At 48.3% G+C, this 20,129-nt stretch overlaps 1 protein-coding gene across 2 annotated transcripts in view; it reads right to left on the bottom strand.

Annotated features, from left to right (window-relative positions):
• The window catches only part of NUSAP1 (nucleolar and spindle associated protein 1), a 151,465-nt gene that overhangs the window by 57,007 nt on the left and 74,329 nt on the right, over positions 1-20,129 (bottom strand). For both annotated transcript variants that reach the window (XM_029598610.1, XM_029598609.1), the window contains 2 exons: positions 5,017-5,082; positions 1,053-1,237 (listed from right to left, as the gene is read on the bottom strand). In XM_029598610.1, the coding sequence (XP_029454470.1) occupies positions 1,053-1,237; positions 5,017-5,082 (251 nt within the window). The remainder of the gene's footprint in view (positions 1-1,052; positions 1,238-5,016; positions 5,083-20,129) is intronic.

Genomic DNA, 20,129 nt, shown 5'->3' with positions numbered 1-20,129 from the left:
AACCTTGAAGACCTCTGTGATTTTGCAGGTCTGGCAGAAGCCCCCTCTCCCCCCTCCCTGCACACTCTATGCAAAGGGAGAGGGAACTGAGATAAGCAGACCCCATGCCACAGGCCCAACCGGCTTCCACCAGTGGCCTTTCAGTCATCGGGCCTGCAACCGGATTGCTGCACACCGAAATGGTGGTGGGGGGGGGGGGGCATCATGCAGTCACCGAAGCAGGAGAGAACACAGCACCACCTAAGTTCCCGCCAGTGCGTAAGAAAAAAGTGGTGACGCCGCAGGAAACGCGCATGCGGTCAGCGCTGAAAAGGGCAATGGGGAGGCACTCTTCCACCGATGCAGAGCCACTTCTCTCCCCCCCCAGCCAAAGCCCCCCAGCTCCTCCCGGGCTGACTCCCGACAATCCCACTGAGAAGTCTGACTATTAGGCAGCTCAGCCCCACTGCCTGAGCCACCGCTGCTGCTGTTTTGTTTTTTTGGTTTTTTTTTTTAAAGGGGAAGCTCCTAGCAGCCAAACACCCAAGGAGCTAGTAAAATAGCCCCCAAAGGGGGATACTTCCCTGAGTCCCAAGGATTGGAGGGGAGGCTTCAGGCCCCAGTGAGGTAACCAGCCTCCTAGCTTTCAGTGGTCCCAGGGTTGTAGGCTATAACAAGCCAGGGGTATTCCAACTCCCCATTTGCCCGGCTCAACCAGAGGCATGCCCCTCGATAGGAACCTGACACCTCGGGGAGCAGAAGATCAACTTTCAAACCGAAGAACAGTCAAGACTGCAGGTAACTATGTCTACCATCTGCTGGAGGTAGAGAAATACTGAGGGACTACAGGTGGCACTCTCTGATTGGTAGCAGTTCCCAAGGTTTTGTCTTCTGCCTCCATCTGCTGGTAGGAATGAATAAAATCTGCTTGTCTGGACTGATATGGGTATGTTCAGGAATGTCCTTTATTGTATAATTTGTCTACCTACTTTTGGAAATAAAGAATAATTCAAACAATTATTACTGAAAGAATTAAGCAAATAATTTCAAGTGGAAGAAGATTAAATATTTACCGGACATTCATTTTGGATGATGAAAAGATGGATGTTTTTAAAACACACTTGTCAGTCAAGATGCTGCGATTAGCCACATTTATGGAAAAACGCGGTGAATGGCGATGACTTGCAGGAGTACATATAAAAGAGTGCCTGCCTTTATGGGGCAGCGGGCTGAATAAAGACACCCTGGTGTTAGGTTTCTGAAAGAGGAAAAGATTTGTATATTATTTATTTATTTATTTATTTAGCATTTTTCTATACCGACCTTCAAAGTTAAATACCTTATCAGGTCGGTTTACATCGAACAGGGACATAAACAGTAAACATAAACAACTTATTATAATCAGGAGAAACAAAGTTACATTTAACAAGGACTGCAAAACTTGGAAGCTTAAAACAGCTGGAAAGAAGGCTTAAAAAGGGTAGTAAGTTAAGAAACTAAGACCTAAAAGTCCGTGCTAGTGCTAGTTGAGCTATTATGAAAGTACTGATGCTTGTGTAGAATTTAGAGAGGATCTGGGTTCCATTGCTCATGAGCCGGTTCGTCGTCTAATGTGTGTCTGAGGGGTCCGGGAAGGCTTGGCGGAACAACCAAGTCTTGAGTTTTTTCTTAAATGTTACTAGGCAGGGTTCCAGCCTGAGATCTGCTGGGAGGTTGTTCCAGATGGCTGGGCCTGCTATAGAGAAAGCTCGGTCTTTGGTCGAGATGAGGCGCGTGGCTTTGGTTGTGAGGGGTTGAAGTGCTCCTTTGTAGTTTTCTCTAATCGGTCTGCTGGAGGTATGGAGTCCGAAAGGGATTTCGAGATCGAGGTGAAGGTGAAGGTGATTATGGATGGATTTATGTATTAAAGTGAGTGATTTGTGTAGGACTCTGAAGTTGACTGGTAGCCAGTGTAGGTTTCGGAGGATGGGAGTAATATGCTCTCTCCGGCTGGTGCTGGTCAAAAATTCTGGCCGCGGCGTTCTGTATCATCTGCAGCGGCCTTGTGGTTGAGCTGGGAAGGCCTGTGAGCAGAGCGCTGCAGTAGTCTATTTTGGCGAATATTAAGGATTGGAGAACTGTCCTGAAATCATGGAAGAATAGGAGAGGTTTGAGTCTTTTTAGTACCTGTAGTCTGTGGAAGCAGTCTTTGGTTGTGGTGTTGATCATTTTCTTTAGATTGAGGCGGTTGTCTAATATGACCCCGAGATCTCTTACATGAGTATGGGTGAGATGGGAGTTGTGGTGTGAGGTTGTCTTGGTTGGAGGAAATGAGGAGTAGTTCAGTCTTTGAGGCATTGAGAACTAAATTAAGACTGCTGAGGAGACTGGTGATAGATTGTAGGCAGTTGTTCCAGATCGAGAGTGATTTGGTAATGGATTCTGTTATGGGAATCAGAATCTGCACGTCATCGGCGTAAATGTAGTGAATTAAGTTGAGACTAGTTAACAGATGGCAGAGGGGGAGGAGGTAGACGTTGAATAGAGTGGGAGATAGTGATGATCCTTGGGGTACACCACGGGAAGAATTTGTCGACGGCGATTCTTTATTATTAATCTTGACTTTAAAGCTTCTATTACTAAGGAAAGACTTGAACCATCTGTGGGCTGTTCCAAAAATGCCTATGTCTGACAGGTGATTCAGGAGGATGGAGTGGTTGACGGTGTCAAATGCCGCTGAGATGTCAAGGAGAATTAGAAGAAATGAGTGGCCTTTGTCCAGCCCCATAATAATATGGTCTGTTAGAGAAATGAGAAGGGTTTCCGTGTTGCGTGATTTGCGGAAACCATATTGGGAAGGGTACAGAAAGTTGTGATCCTCTAGGTAATCTGAGAGCTGGGTGTTTACCAGTTTCTCTGTAAGTTTGGCTAAGAAAGGAAGATTGGAGATGGGGCGGAAATTAGATAATTCGCTAGGGTCCAGGTTGTGTTTCAGGGCTGCGTTTTTTAGACTATCTGGGTACATTCCTTGACTTAAGCAGCAGTTAATGATGTTGGTCAGCGCTCCAGAGATTGTGTTTGGGATAAGTAGCAGTAGTTTGGAAGGAATGCTGTCTGCGGGGTGGCTGGATGGTTTCTGCTTTTTAAGGATGGATTCGATCTCTTTGGTGGAGGTTAATTCGAAGTTGTCCAACTTGACTCCCTTAAGGGTGTGTGTGTTGCTGACCGGAGCGGGCGGTATGGTCTTGGTTGGAAGGAGTGCTAGAGTATTTGCAATCTTCTGCTGAAAGAATATGGCTAGTTCATTTGCTTTAGATTGAGCCTGTTCGTCAGGTATCGTTGGTGGTGGTGGCTTTGTGATTTGTGCAACATATGAAAAGAGAGCCTTTGCGTCATATTGGAGATCGTGGATTTTATTAGCGTAGTATTCTTTTTTTGCTTTTAGAATTAATGTCCTGTATAGATGTAGAGTTCCTTTGTAAGATGATAGGGTAGATGTGTTGGGGGCTTTGCGCCAACTGTTTTCTTTGTGTCGTAGTTCTTGTTTTTTCTGTTTGAGATCGCTGGAGAACCAAGGTTGCTTTCCTTTTTTTGTTGGATTAATTACTTTGGAGACTGCTGGGCATAGTTTGTTTGCTACTGCTTCCGTGATCTTGTGCCAGGAGAGCACAGCTGAGTTGGGGTTAGATAAATCCAGGTGTGTAAGTTCCTTGGTGAGCTGTTCGCTGAGTAAGTTTGAGGCACACGGTTTCCTGAAGTGGATAGTGGAGAGGTGCTGAGGAGCGTGTGATTGTTTTTTTATGGAGAGGGTGGTTGTTATCAGGAAGTGATCTGACCAGGGGATAGGGGAACATGTGGGTTCCCTGGTGCTGGAGAAATTGGAGTTGATGAAAATAAGATCCAGCGTATGTCCTGCCTTGTGTGTTGGCTTGTTGATAATTTGGGTGAATCCCAATGCACTGATGGCGGTGAGGAGTGTTTCACAATTGGCTGAGTAGTGGGCGGCATCGATGTGGAGGTTAAAATCTCCCATGATTATGGTAGGAAAGTCTGAGTTGATGTGCTTCATTATGGCTTCGATAAGGGGGGAGGCGTCTGCTTCTAGTACTCCTGGAGGTGCATATACTAAGAGTATCTGCAGTTGGTTTGATTTGAATAATCCCAATTCTATTTTGGATTCTGACTTGATTGTGTGCGATGTTAATCTGAATTCTTTCTTGGAAGCTAGTAGCAAGCCGCCGCCTCGTTTTTTGTGTCTGTGAATTGAGAAGAAGTCGTATTTGTGCGTGGGTAATTGGTTGATTAATGCTATGTCAGAGTTTTTTAGCCATGTTTCTGTGATGGCACAGAAGTCAGGGTTACTGTCCAAGAGATAGTCGTTGAGGATATGAGTCTTTTTTGTCAGAGATTGGGCGTTGAATAAGGTTACAGAGAGCAAGGTTAGCCCTAGGAACTGTGTCAGTGGCGTGATCATGATTGGGATGAGAGACCTGGGAGTTCTTGCCGGAGATTCTTGCACATGAGGCATGCTGCGGAGTTGGCGGTGGTATCTGATAGGGATGTGTTGTGTTATCATTTCTTCAGGGATAAGGCTGGTAGTGTTGTAGTTGAAGAAATAGTCTTATGAAGGTGGAGGGTCCTGAAGGCAATCTATATGGAGAAGACGCTTTGGTGGGATTCTGATGAGGGATGGGTGAACGAGGAATGTTTGGACTGAAGGTGTATTAGGTGTATTAGATTAAGCTGTTGAGACTGCTATAGTATTAGTTGGTGTTCGCTGGGTTAAGCTGTTGAGACTGCAGGCATGTGTGGCGGGGTGATGGGCTGCTCTGGGGGCTGCACGAAGGGGCGCACAAAGGGGCAAGCCCCTTTGTCGCGCTCCTTCGGTGCGCGACGCAAAGAGATCTAGATTATCAGTAAAGATAAAAATTCCATAGTGACTTTGAATGATTAAATCCATAGTCCCAATTCACATAATATAAGGAGACCATTTTAAAAGAAGAGACAAATTAAATTTTAATAATGAACTTAAATACTAATTATATAAAGAAATCTCACCTTAGGTTTGCAACCAGGTGTTTTTTCCTCTGGAGGCTTTAGAAGGCTAGACTTTTCAACTAATATCTGCCAAGAGCATAGAAAAATATTGCTTAGAATTAAACTTTCACCCGCATGTACTTACATTCACAATGGATTAGAGGTTATTAGATACAACATTTAATCATAGTGACTTCAGGGACTAAATTTCATACTATCACTGGTTGCCACTAGAGGCATGCCAGTGAGCACCAGTGGGCTTTGGTCAGCACACTGAAGATGACAAAAAGAAAATTGGTTCTCACCAGCTAATTTTCGTTCCTCTAGTACCACGGATCAGTCCAGACTCCTGGGTTTATGCATCCCTGCCAGCAGATGGAGAGATAAAGTTTTACTAACACTACCTCAAACCCCAGTGCCACCTGCAGTTCCCCAGTATAGATCTGTACCCAAGCATAAAGCAGAAAATCCAATGCCCCAAACAAAGCAAAAATTGAAAAACTAAGAAAATTTTTGAAAACTACTTCAAACAAATCTGTATTCATAAGACAACATTAGAGCTGAGCAGGCGACTCTCGACCTCTTGTTAAAAACGGGCGGGTTCTGGACTGATCCACGGTACTACAGGAATGAAAATTAACAGGTAAGAACCAATTTTCTTTTCCCTGTACGTACTCGGATCAGTCAAGACTTCTGGGATGTACCAAAGCCCCCTATTTAGAGTGGGACCTGGAGAGTCCCGCTCGCAGAACACACTCGCCAAAGGAAGTAGAACCTGAAGCTCCCACATCCAAATGATAGTGTCGCGCAAAAGTATACAGCGACTTCCAAGTCGCTGGCCTGCAAATCTCTTGAGGAGACACCAGCTGCGCCTCCACCCAGGAGGTTGCCTGTGACCATGTAGAATGAGCATACAAGCCCTTTGGAATCTCCCGACCGGCAGTAACGTAGTTGGAACCAATGGCCTCTTTCAACCAACACGCAATAGTAGCCTTAGAAGCTTTGAAACCTTGTTTCGCACCGCTCCACAAAACAAAAAGGTGATTGGACCTTCTGAAATCATTCATCACCTCGAGATAGCGCAATAGAGCCTGACGAACATCTAACCTCTTGAGCTCTTTTGCATGTGGAATGGATGCTTCCACCATTGGGAAGACTGGAAGCTCCACTGTCTGGTTGACATGAAAAGTGGAAACCACTTTTGGTAAAAAGGAAGGCACCATCTTCAACGAAATCCCCAAATCCAAAATTTGGAGGAAGGGATCCAGACAGGACAAAGCTTGCAACTCCTAAATACGCCTAGTAGAGCATATTGCTACTAGAAAAACTACCTTGAGAGTCAAGTCTTTCAGCGTCACACTCTGGAGAGGCTCAAAAGGTGCCACACACAAACCACGGGAGGACTAGATTAAGGTTATAGGATGGACATACTTTCCTAACTGGAGACCGCAAATTCCTTGTTCCTCTGAGGAACCTGATAACATCCGGATGAGCTGAAATAACAGAATCCCCGATCTTGCCCTGAAGGCAGCCCAAGGCCACCACTTGAACTCTAAGGGAGCTAGGAGATAAGCCTTTAGAAAACCTGTCTTGCAGAAAGAACAAAATATCAGGAATGGAGGAAACGAATTCCATGAGTAGCACTCCAGGACTCGAACACTTTCCATAATCCAACGTAAGCTAGATTAGTGGACTTTCTCCTGGCTTGCAATAAGGTAGTGACAACAGATTCTGGATAACCTTTACGCCTTAACCTCTGCCTCTCAAAAGCCAAGCCGCTAGACGAAAGTGATCGGCCGGGTCTGAAAATATGGGACCCTGACGAAGAAGGCCTTTCGGATGACCGAAACGAATTGAGCCATTCAATGCCAGCTTGATGAGATCCATGAACCAAGGATGCCGTGGCCACTCCGGAGTGACAAAATCACTTCCCCGTGATATTTATCTATGCGACGTAACTCCTTGCCCACCAATGGCCAAGGAGGGAACATATAAAGCTGCTTGACATCCAAGGTCCATAACAGGTGATACTCATCCATCTGTCACTCCCTGTCCAGTGTCAGCAAGGAAATTGATTGATTCAAGTAAAAATCCGAAACCATCTTCAGCAAAAAAAGACGGAACAGTTCACATTTGTACCGCCCCTGGAGTCACTTTCAGAAACTGTTCCCAACAAGACTAGGCCTACAGTTTGGAAATTCTATTTGCAGAACAAATTGCCACTAGAAACACTGTCTTCAAGGCAAGTAACCTCAAGGAGAGGCAATGCAGTGGTCAAAAGGTGTGACCTGCCAGAAAATCCAAAACCAGATTTAAAATTCCACAAGGGCACCAGCAACACCAATTGAGGATGAAGATGCTTCACCCCTTTTAAGAACCAGGCCCCAACTGGTTGGGACAAGAAAGATTCACCATTCACCTGACTTCAGAAACAGGCAAGAGCCATCATATGTACCAGCAAAGAATTAAGGGCCAAACCTTAAATCAACCCATCTTGCAAAAAAAATCCAAGATGAGCAGGATCTTAACCGAACGAGGATGAACCCCTCGTTCCTCACACCAAGCTTCACACACTCACCAAACCCAAACATAGGCTAAGGAAGTGGAGAACTTTTTCACTCGAAGCAAGGTGGAAATCACTGCAACAGTGTATCCACGCTTCAGCAACCGAGCCCTCTCAAGGGCTATACCGTAACAAAGGATCTAGACAAAGGTACCAGAGACCTCCAGATACCTGACAATATGCCAAGGACCGCAGCAGACAAGACTCTTCTACATCTCTCTCCCTGGCCAGAAATGGCAGGAAGATGGACTGGATCAAGTAAAACTCAGAGACCACTTTCAGTAAAAGGAGAGGGAACAGTACTCAGCTGTACTGCCCCTGGAGTCCCCTGGACAAACGGCTCCTGGCAAGACAAGACCTGCAGCTTGGAAACCCTATGCGCAGAATAATTTGCCACAAGGAACACTGTTTCCAAGGTCAGCAACTGCAAGGATAGACTACATAGCAGTAGAAACATAGGGCCTACCAAAAAATCCAAAACAAGACTCCATAGGGGCACAAGAAATGCAAAGGAAGACAAAGATGTTCCACTCCTTTCAGAATGAGCCGACAAGGATCCACCATTGACCGGACCCCTGAAACAAGCAAGAGCAGCTACTTGTACCTTTAAGGAATGAAGGGCTAAGTCTTTATTCAAACCATCCTGCAAAAGTCCAAAATGAGTGGTATTTTGACTAAACAAAGAAGAGTACTTCGATCCTCATATCAGGCCTCAAACATTCTCCAAATCCGCACACAGGCCAAGGAAGTAGAGAACTTTCTAGCTCTTCCAAGGTGGAGATCACCTCTTCAGAGTATCCACGTTTCAGCAAGCAAGCTCTTTCAAGGGCCATACCGTAAAACAAAACTGAATCAGATCTTCATGAAGGACAGGACTCTGCCACAACAGACCCCTGTGCGCCAGAAGCCGAAGGGGTGGTTATGTTAAGAGCAGTTGCAGATTCGCATATCACTGGAGCAACAGAGAGTACCTTCCCTCTGTGACATTCAATTCTTTAAATCAAACTGCCGAACATGGGCCATGGAGGAAAGCCATACAGCAACTGTCTTTGTTGCAACCGTTGCGGCCCAACGGCTTCACTCCGCCTACCTTTTTCTGCGGCGACTCCTGCTACCTGTGCACGTCTGGCTGCCGCAGCGTCTGCCCGCCATCCTCTCCGGCATCCCTGGACCGGCTTGGGCGCTGCCTCTCGCCATGCTCCTCAGGTACCTTAGGGCACACGCGCCGCACGACCCTCATTCTTATTTCCTCTATGGCGCGAACCTCAGGGGCATCCCCCTGTGATGATGTCACGCTGCCCGGATATTTAAGCCTACGTTTGTTTGCTAGCCTTTGAGTTAGCAAGGGTAATTCCTACGGATGGTATTCGCTCTCTGCCTCCAACTTCTAATTGGACTCTTTGCTGTTAACGAGGTACCCGCTCCTCGGGGGCCTCTCTGCTTCTTTCAAGTCGCTACCAGGAACCGGTACTCGCTCCTCGAGGGCCCATGTTCCCTGACTCGCTGCCTGTTTCCATCTCCTCTTCTACTTGGAAGAATTCGCTACAGACACCATCTGTGAGTACAACTACCATCTAGTCCTCAGAGCTGATTCCCTGGAACCAGGTACTCGCTAATCGAGGGCATGCCTCCATTCCAGCACCAGTTCTACCTTCCATGGAGAACTGCTGCGTGAGTACTTGCCAACGAGTCTCTGTGCCCAGGGATCTGGTACTCGCTCCTCGAGTCCCAATATAGAGTAGCTCCATATCTCGGGGCTACTCTGTACTGGGGACTCTATGAATATCTCAGTGTACTCATTTTCGCAGTTCTTCTTCCTACAGCACTGTTATTGGAGAAGCCGCTGTTCCAGCGCCCAGAGGAATACTAGCCCAGCCAGGCTCCATCTTCTACTCACTACCGCCACCTCTGGAGGCTTCATAAACTGTCTAATAAAAGATATAATCTGTGTTTGTGTGTCCGGAGCTGAGCCTGACCTGTGGCCCCTCACGGGACTTCCCCCGTAAGGGGGAAGTCCCGTGAGGGGCCACAGTGTCCAAGGGTCCACAGGGTCCAAGGGTCCACCGTGAGGGTCCACAGTGTCCAAGGGTCCACCTAAACTCTACAAAACATAACAGTCTTCCAGCCACTCCTGCACTAGGACATCGATTCCAACGACTTTGGATCTCTTCTGCAGCTGAGGAATCATGAAACTTTCGCAGTGTGCAAAGTTGCCAACAGGTGCAGGAATGGGAGACTCCAGCGATCCCAAATCAGCTGAAAAGCCTGGTCTGACACCCACTCTCCTGGGTCCAGACTCTCCCTGCTGAGAAAGTCTGCTCGTATGTTGTCTTTGCCTATAATATTTCTTTACCGATATTCATCAGGGACATCATGCCGGTTTACATCGAAACAAGGGTAACAACGTAGAAAAATCAGTTACAAAAAACAGGGGCGGAGGAAACTGGGAAATACGAATGTAATATTCATAAAAGTATGTAGGAAAGGCATAAGTAAGATATTATAAAACTAATACAGTGGCATATACCAGAAGCATATAACAGTAGAAAATTATACACAAGTCATGTTTCAAGGTCTTAGGGAGGATTGATGAAGTAATGGAGAAATTACTTACCTGATAAATTCGTTTTCCTTAGTGTAGACAGATGGACTCAGGACCAATAGGTATAATGTATTCCTGATAGCAGTTGGAGACGGATCAGATTTCAATCTGACATCAGCCCTAATACATATACCCCTGCAGGAAGTACAGCTCTTCAGTATTCTCCTTGAAAAGCAATTGTGGATATATGTGTGGCTGAATAACTTGTATAACTTGATTAACTTTATAACTTTATTAACTTGAACTGGTTAAATTGGCTATAGCTGGAGACCACCATTGCCCTCAACCAGGAAACGTCGCACCGGTAGGATGGGTGTCCTAACTGGGGGAAAAGCTTGGCTTACCCATGAATAACTTGCTCTCGAGAATGTTGCCCGAGGATTCCATGAATGATGGCAGCAGTGGGTGGGATGCCGAGTCCATCTGTGTACACTAAGAAAAACGAAATTATCAGGTAAATAATTTCTCCATTTCCTAGCATGTAGCAGATGGACTCAGGACCAATGGGATGTATAAAAGCTACTCCCGAACCAGGTGGGAGGCTGCCTGTGGCCCACTTAGTACTGCCCTTGCAAATGCTGTGTCCTCCCGAGCCTGAACCATCCAGGTGGTAAAACCTGGAGAAGGTGTGGATGGAGGACCATGTTGCCGCCGGACAGATCTCAGCGGGTGATAGCATCTTGGTTTCCGCCCAGGACACGGCTTGGGCTCTAGTGGAATGGGCCTTGACTTGTAAAGGTGGTGGCTTGCCTGCTTCTACAGAGGCCGCCTTGATGACTTCTTTGATCCAGCGGGTTATGGTTGCTCGCAAGGCCGCTTCCCCTTGCTTCTTCCTGCTGTGAAGGACGAATAGATGGTCCGTCTTTCGTACGGATTCCGACCTTTCCAGGTATCGGACTAGGAGTCTGCCGACGTTGAGGTGGCATAGACTGCAAGACTCTTCCGAATTCTTATGCTCATCTGGCGATGGTAGCGAGATGGTTTGGTTGAGATGGAAGTGAGAAACCACTTTGGGGAGGAAGGACGGGACTGTGCGTAACTGGATGGTTCCCGGGGTGAGTCTGAGGAACAGCTCCCGGCAGGACAGTGCTTGTAGCTCGGAGATACGACGAACCGAACAGACTGCCACCAGGAAGGCTGTCATCAATGTTAATAGATGGAGAGACAGGCCTCGAAGAGGTCTGAAAGAGGCTCCTGCTAAGAAATCTAGGACCAGGTTGAGATTCCAAAGAGGCATCGGCCACTTTAGGGGTGGTCGGATCTGCTTGACTCCTTTCAGAAAGCGGGAGACACCCGGGTGAGAGGCTAGGCTGCTTCTCTCACTCTTGGTTCCGTAGCTTGATAATGCGGCCACCTGAGCTTGATGGAGTTGAGAGACCATCTCTTCTGTAGTCCGTTCTGCAGTAATTCCAAAATCGCAGGAATTTTGACTGAGCATGGAATGATGTTGCAGTTTTGATCTCCTTGTCAGTGTCAAGATGACCTTGTCTTGTTTGGTGTCGAACCGGACTCCCAAGTATTCTAGAGATTGGGAGGGATGCAGACAGCTCTTGTTTGTGTTGACCACCCACCCGAGGCTCTCCAGTAGAGTTTTGACTCTGTTTGTCACCTGGTCACGTTCCTCTGGGGATTTCGCCCTGATCAGCCAAATGTCTAGATAAGGGTGTACAAGTATTCCTTCCTTCCTCAGTATTGCTGCCACTACCACTATGATCTTGGTGAACGTCCGGGGTGCAGTGGCTAACCCGAATGGTAGTGCCCAGAACTGGTAGTGACGGTCCAGGATCGAGAAGCGTAGAAAACGCTGATGCTCTTGATGGATCGGAATGTGTAGGTAGGCTTTCGACAGATCCAGGGATGTAAGGAACTCTCCCGGTTGTATCGCTCTTATTACAGAGCATAGGGTTTCCATGCGGAAGCGAGGAATCTTCAGGTTGACCAACTTGAGGTCTAGGATGGGCCTGAACATCCCTTCTTTCTTGGGAATGATAAAGTAGATGGAATAATGTCTAGTATTTATTTATTGTGTGGGCACCGGTGTTATAGCCTCTAAGGCTAGCATTCTGGTCAGTGTAGCTTCCACTGCCATCCTCTTGGAAGGGTCATGGCAGGGGGATTCCACAAACTTGTCCGGAGGGAGGTGGTGAAAATCCAGGTAATATCCCTCTCGAATGATGGCTAGGACCCACTTGTCCGAAGTTATCTCGACCCATCTTTGGTAGAATAGGGCAAGTCTGCCCCCTATGGCTTCCTTCTTTGGACGGGTCGGCTGATTTTCATTGTGGGGTGCGGCTGGGGCTTGGGCCTGAGCCAGCTCCCCTTTTGTAGTGCTTGTTCCGAAAGGACTGGCTCCTGCCTGCGGGGCGAGCTGCTTGATATATGCTTCTGTATGGGTTGAAGTGCTGTGATCCCTCTGCCCTTGGAAGTTCGGGGGAAGGGTCACTGGTTTCTCTTATTCCTGTCCTCCAGTAGCTGCGGCAGTAGGGATTCGCCCAATTTGTTGGCTAGCTTCTCTAGTTCGCTTCTGAACAGGAGGGTTCCCTTGAAGGGCATCCTTGTGAGTCTCATTTTGGAAGATGCATGGGCCGACCAGCTTCGGAGCCAGAGTTGTCTTCTGGCTGCCACGGCTGATGACATTCCTCTAGCTGTGGTACGCACCAGATCAGAAGCGGCATCCGTGAGGAACGATACTGCTGGTTCCAGGGCTTCCCCAGAAGTGTTGTTCCTTGTCTGTGATAAGCTGGCGCGTGTCACTACGGCACAACAGGCCGCGATCTGTAGAGACATAGCAGAGATGTCAAAAGACTGTTTGAGGATGGATTCCAGACGTCTGTCTTGATCATCCTTGAGTGCTGCTCCTCCTTCAACTGGGATAGTAGTGTACTACAAGATCGCACAGACCATGGCATCCACTTTCGGACATGCCAGGAGATATTTGGCAGCTGGGACCAGAGGGTACATGGCTGCCAGGGCACGCCCCCCTTTGAACGTAGTCTCCGGGGTATCCCATTCCAGGTCAATTAGCTGCTAGACAGCTTGCAATAGTGGGAAATGATGGGAGATCTGATGGAGTCCCTCTAGGAGGGGATTCGTCTTAGGTCCCCAGAGGCATTTGTGCCCGGGATAGCGAGCTCTTTTAAGCTGTGTGTGACCAGGTCTGGAAGCTCATCCTTGGTGAAGAAGCGCCTCATGGTTTGGTGGGGCTCCCCTTCCTCCAGAGGTTCTGATTCCTCAGCTGAGTTGTCCGTGTCCCCGAAGGTGTGGCTTCTGGGCAGTGGAATCACTTCCCTGGGCATAGAAGGTCCTGGGATGTTGAGGTCCTCTGGCGGAGGTTGTGGCCGTATTATCAGAGGCCCCAGTTGCGTGTGGACGAAGGTATGCAGGCCTTTGAAGAATTCCACCCTGGAGATAGATGCTGGGTCTAAATTAAGAGGTGCTGTGTCCCTGGGGAGCCCCGTTTGAGTGAGGGTTCCGCTGGGGGACGCTAAGTCCGGCGTACTCTTCGAGAAGCTGGAACATGGTACCGGCTGGGGAGGGCCATGGGCTGGATCCCTCTGGGGCTCCTCGCACTGTATACACAGGGCCGTGGCCTCCTCATGCTGTGCAGCTCTAATGTGGCATGCTGGGCAAAGGCCCTGAGCCTTGAGCTTCTTTTCCGGTGGCGCCATGGCTTGTGCGCGTAAAATACAGGGCCCGGGTGGTTTAGTTATGTGCTCCGGTGCGTGGAAGTTGTGCGCGTAGGATTGGTATGCGCTCAGGGAGATGTGCGCACTGTTGTGCGCACAGATCGATGTTATGCGCCCAGCACAGTACGCGCATGGCTATGCACGTTGCTTGTGCGCACTGTACTTGGGCGCGCGACATTGTGCGCACAAGATATTTGTGTGCACGGCTCGCCTCTGTGCGCACGGATCGGGGTGGTGGACAGGGCGATGAACAGAGCAAAATGGTGACGGCGACCATGCGGACAATATGGCGACCACCTCGGAGGGTCTCCACGTGGGAGGACACTCTGATCTGACTGGGGTCTAGCCCTGCTAGGCAGATCAACCCGGTGCCACTGGTCCCGGCTGGTGACCTGTGTGACTCCTCGAGTTTTGGAGACCCGAGACTTTTAAATAGATTTATAGCTTACCTTGTCTCGGTGCTTCCCGGTCTTGTTCCGGCGGTCTCCAGCTGCGGGGGGAGAGGGAAAATACCTTAACCGCCGAGCTCGAAGTTGCACCCGCTGCCTCTCAGCCTCACCCGATGTCGGGGGCTAGGTCCCCACCAAGGGTCGGCCGCTGGGCCGAGGCTTACCTCTGAGGGATCGCATAAATCACCTCGGGAATTCTCAACTGGGGGAGGGACCCAATGGGTGTCACCGCAGGAGAGCGGGGCTTGTCTGTAGAGGTAAAATTTTTTCTTGTTTTGGTTTTCTTTGCTAAATTACTCTAACACTGTGCTAGCGTGCATAGAGTCCCGAACTGCTATGGAGACGGAAAATACTGAAGAGCTGCACTTCCTGCAGGGGTATATGTACTAGGGCTGACGTCAAATTGAAATCTGATCTGTCTCCAACTGCTATCAGAAGTACACTATACCCATTGGTCCTGAGTCCATCTGCTACATGCTAGAAAAGGGAGGATATTCAAGGATTTTGTGAAAAGGATCTAAAATTGGTGGGAAGTAAAGAGGGGAGGCAAGTTATATTAGTTGGTGATTGATGGGAAGATTAAGATACGCAGGGGTTAAGGGTAGGCTTGCTTAAATAGCCATGTTTTGAGATAGTTTTTTATTTTTTTAAATTTCTGTGCGCACTGCTCCTGTTTGAGTTCAGGTGGCAAGAAGTTCCAGGCATAAGGGCCAGCAATGGATATGGCACGCTCTTTTGTGGGGTTGAGGTGTAAATGTTTTGGAGAGGGAGTGTGGAGGGTACCTTTATATGAAGATCTGGTAGGTTTATTGGATATGTGGAAGTGGATCGAGTCTTTCAACCAGTGCATGTTCTGGTTGTGGAGGGTTTTATGTATGATATGTGAGACTGAGATCATCTGGAGATGCACCTCTGCCCATTCCATAAGTTGATGCATTTCCTGCAACACTTGCTAGCTTCTTGGTACTTCCCTGCCAATTGATATAAGCCACCATTGTTGTATTTTCAGACATTATGCGGATGGAGCAACCCTGCAGTCTGTCGAACTGTAAGTATGCCAACTGGATCACCCTGCCCTCCAGGTGACTGATGTTCCAGAGAGACTCTCTGCATTCCAGTGCCCTTGCGCCATCAGCTCCTGACAGTGAGCTCTCCAACCAAGGAGACTTGCATCCATGATCAATACTAGCCAGTCCGATGGGGATTGTGAAACTCCCTTCCATAGATGATCCAGCTGCAGCCACTACTGCATTTGGGAGGACACCTCCATCGGCAGTTGGAGCCGAATCAAGTAGTCCTGAGACTGCAGAGTCCACCGAGACAGCAGGGAGCACTGAAGAGGATACATATACGCCCCTGCCCATGGTACCATTTCCAGGGTCACCAACATTAAACCAAGGACCTACAGGTAAGAACATACGGTCAGGCACAGAGTGGTCAACGACAGAGTTGAGGCAGCAACTTTTGAATTCAAGCTTCCGGCAGGAACACCTTACCCTGCTTCATGTCGAACTGAAACCCTAGATATTCCAGTAACTGAGTAGGCTGAAGACTACCCTTGGCTAAGTTTACCACCCGGCCGAGCTCTCTTCCAACGACTTGGCATTAATCAACTAGTCGTCCAAATACGGTAGTACTAGGAGTCCATCCTTCCTCAACTCCGTTGCAACTACCACCAATACCTTGGAGAAGGTCCCATTAGTGGTGGCCAATCCAAAGGGCAGCGCACAAAACTGAAAGTGGAGTCACAGAACTGCGAACCACAGGAAGCGTTAATGTTCTGATCGGATGAGAATGCAGAGATACGCTTCGGATAGATCCAGAAAAGGAAGAAATTCCCCCGACTGCACGGCTATTAACATCGAGGGCAGTAAATCATTGTGAAAATGCTTCACTCGCAGACTACTTATGCCTTTGTGGTCCAGGCACAACAAAATAAATAGAATATCGCCCTGTATTTTCTTGAGACATGGACACTAAGCTCACAGGCCTCATACTAAGGAGCCTCGGCAATGTAGTTTCCACTGCCTTTTTCTGTGGGGAGTGGCAGGGAGACACCATGAACATGACCTGAGGAACACAGCGAAACTCCAGCACATATCCTTCTCTTATCACTCTAGGACCCACTGATCTGAAGTGATTTCAAACCACCTATAATAAAAGAGAGAGAGGCGTCCCCCTATCTCCTGTTTCCGGGGGTAGTCTGCAAATCTTCATTGGGAGGCTTGGGTGGTTCCACTACCTGAGACTGCACTTCTTCTGGGTTGTCGGGGATGAAAAGAGATAGACCCACCACAAATGGACAAATCCTCTGAAAATTCGCTCCTCTATAGGGTCGAAAATGCTTGGATCCTCAAGCATGACCTCTCATGTGAAGGGAACATTGTGCCTGCTTCTTATCCTCCGGCAATAGAGGAACTGGAGATTCGCCCCATTTACTAACCAGTTTCTCCAACTCGCTACCAAACACAGGCGAGCCCTTAAAGAGCAAATTTAGTTAGGTTAGCCTTGGAGGTCAGTCGACCAACTTCTCAACCATATAGGACGCCTGGCTGCAACTGAAAAAGCTACCCCTCTGGATGAAGTACAGACCAAATCTGCCAGGAAGGCAGCAGCTGATTCCACAACTGCCCTGGATTTTACCCCAAGTCATCAACCTCTGGAAGGAGTCTGAAATCTTTGGGAAAAGAATCTTTTTATGATAAGGCTTCTAGCTCCAAAATCCTTCTGGCCAAACAAATTGTTAACAGAAAAAAACGACCTTTAAAGTAAGATCCTTCAAAGTCGTCCTGTGCAGTCGCACGAAGGGCACTCCACACATTGCTTTAATAACCAAGTTTAGACTCCACGGGGGGGACACACGTTCTGCACCGATTGACGTAAATGCTTCACACCTCGCAGAAAACGCACCACATCTGGATGCGCAGCCACTGGCATTCCATTCATTCAGCCTCTAAAGGCCCTCCCAAGGCCACCACCTGGACCCTTAAGGAGATGAAAGCAAACCTTTCACCAAACCTTGTTGCAAAAAGACAAACTTTAGGTCACTGAAGCTTGAGTCGGATCTACGCTATGCACCTTACACCATGCCTCAAAAACTTTCCACACCCGCACATATGCCAAGGAGGTGGAGTTCTTTCTTGCTTGCAAAATAGTGGCAATAACATCCTCCAGATAACCATTTTCTCTCAGGCACCTCATCTCAGAAGCTAAGCCATGAGAGAAGAGATCCGCCTGATCCAAAAACATGGGATCTTGGCGCAGCAGACTGTGAAGATGAGCAAGACGCCACGGCCCGTCCACTGCAAGATTGATTAAATTCGCAAACCATGGCAGACAAGGCCATTCCGGTATCACCAGAATTACCTTCACCGAATGAACTTCCATGCTTCTCAAGACCTTGCCCACTAGCAGCCATATCATGAACACAAACAGGGGAATCCCCTATGACGCAGGATAATATATCAACTCCTTTTTCCCCATGCTCACTTCTTTGACTGTAGACTCGCAGAGCTTTAGCATACGTCCACATTGCCATCAGATCCATGCAATGAACTCTCTACTTGTGACGAACCAGGAGCATGGCTTCCTCCGAAAATCCCACTCTCCGGGATCTATCTCTCAGCAACTGAGGGAATCCGCCTGCACTTTGTCCAACCCAGCTATATGGGAAGCAGCTAGTACCTTCAGATGCCATTCCGCTCAGAGTAATCATTCTTGGGCTTCTTGCGCCACTGACTGAAACTTGATACTGCCCTGCCAGTTGTTGTAAGCCACTGTCATCACATCATCCAACAGAACACTCACAAGCCTGCCCTGTACAAGAGGAAGAAAGCCCTGCAACGCTAGACATACCGCCCTCGTTTCTATACAGATGGACCACGATGCCTTCTCCAGAGACCAGCACCCCTGCGCCACTTGAGTCTGACACACAGCCCCCCAATCGGTAAGGCTGGCAAAGGATGCGATTACTATTCAACTCGGGACTGCCAAGGCCACCCCATGGCTCAAGCTGTTCCGACACAGCCACCAACTCAGACTCAACCTGGTGCTTTCCATAATAGGCAGCGGTAGATGAAATTGTTCCGATAGCGGGTTCTACCTGGATAACAAGGCCGACTGAAGTGGCTGCAAATGAGCATACGCCCAAGGACCAATTCCAACATAGAAGCCATAGACCCATGAACTTGCAGACAATTCCATGCGCTGGGAACCGCATTGCTCAGCGATCTGCAAATCTGTCTCTGGACCTTGACTAACCGCTCCTCGGCAAGAAACACTCTCCCGAGCCTTGGGAAGCGTGCTCTCAAGCATTCCAGAACTTGAGACAGAATCAGCTGGCTCTTGGGAAGATAAACAACACCGCCCAGGGACAGTAATCATTGCAGCACCACTGCCACCGCTTAATGACAAAGGTCCTCTGACTTTGCTTGAATCAACCATCGTGCAGGTCCTTGGGTGCTGTTGCTAATCCAAAAGGCAGGGCGCAAAACCGAAAAATGGTACCCAAGAATCATGAACCTGAGAAACTGCTGATGATCCAGGTGAACTGGAATGTAAAGATATGCTTCAGTCAAATCCAGAGAAGCCAAAAACTCCACTTTACATACCGCAGCTATCACCAGCCTCAACACTCCATCCGAAAACTAGGATCCTTGAGCACCACATTCACCTTCTTTAAATCCAAGATCGGACGAAGACCGCAGTCTTTCTTTGGGACCAAGAACAAATGCAATAAATTCTAGTTCCCTGCAACTCGACAGGTACTGAAATTATGGCCTCCAAAATACGCAGACAACTGAAGATCCCTCGAACCACACATCGTTTCTGCTCGTAAGCGCAAGGGGACATTATGAACAAATCCTTTAACGGGCATGCAAATTCTAAAGCGCAATCAAGTGGGAGCAGTGACAGCACTGAGCACTGAGAGTTTAGCTTCAGAAATTTTTTTTTAAAGTATTGGGGAGAAGTAAACTATTGGGGTATATTTAGTGTGTTTGTGCTTTTAATAGTCAGTAAGGCAGCTAATAAGCAGAAGTTAGTGTGTTTGTATTTCCCAACACTCCCACCCCTAGCTCATCCTTTAATTACAGCCAGGTGCCACTTTCACACAAAAAAAAAATTCAGCCCTTTAACTTCACTTCACGAATTCCCCACACCTTAAGAGTTTGATCATTCCCCTGTAGGCCACTACCAGACATATAGTGAATACACTAATACATTTAAAGGACGCTAATTAGAAACATTCTGTTGTGCGGCGTGGCCGCACGACCGACCCTACTTACCAGCGCATCCAGCTCTGCTGCCGTGATTCTTCAGGGCACCCGGGACGCCTCCTCTGACATGGCTGCCGACTTCGGGAGACGCAGGCGCGGGCAGGCCTCCAGGTGCTCGTCCCACCTCTTAAAGGGGCCTGGGACTAGGAAGTGTCCCAGCCCCGGGAAGTGACATTTGAGGCAGCCGTCTTCATAAACCTGAGCCCTGCCTGCCTGCTTTGCCTTGCAACAGGTCTTTAGTGCGAGTAGCTGTCTTGGTGCCTTCTGTTCCTTGTGTTTGACCCAGATTGCCTGACTCTGCCTGCCTGCCGCCTGATCTCGACCTGGACTGCCTTGGGCCTTGATAACCTGCTACCTGCCTCCAACCACGGATCGTGCTTGGACCCCCATCCTACCAGGTGAGGGTCTTTCTGGTTTCCATACCTTGATTGCGCATACAAACGGTGAGGACCTGCGGGGTACCTCGTGAGTGTACCACCTCACTTCGGCCTAGGGTCCACGCTCCGACTGACAACTGCCAACACATTCCTTCTCCAATAGCAACCTAAAACTTAACTA

Source organism: Rhinatrema bivittatum, chromosome 4 (genome assembly GCF_901001135.1).
Source record: "Rhinatrema bivittatum chromosome 4, aRhiBiv1.1, whole genome shotgun sequence".
NCBI lineage: Eukaryota > Metazoa > Chordata > Amphibia > Gymnophiona > Rhinatrematidae > Rhinatrema > Rhinatrema bivittatum.
Note: the sequence above shows the minus strand (reverse complement) of the source record. Positions and strands in the feature narration are given on the sequence as shown.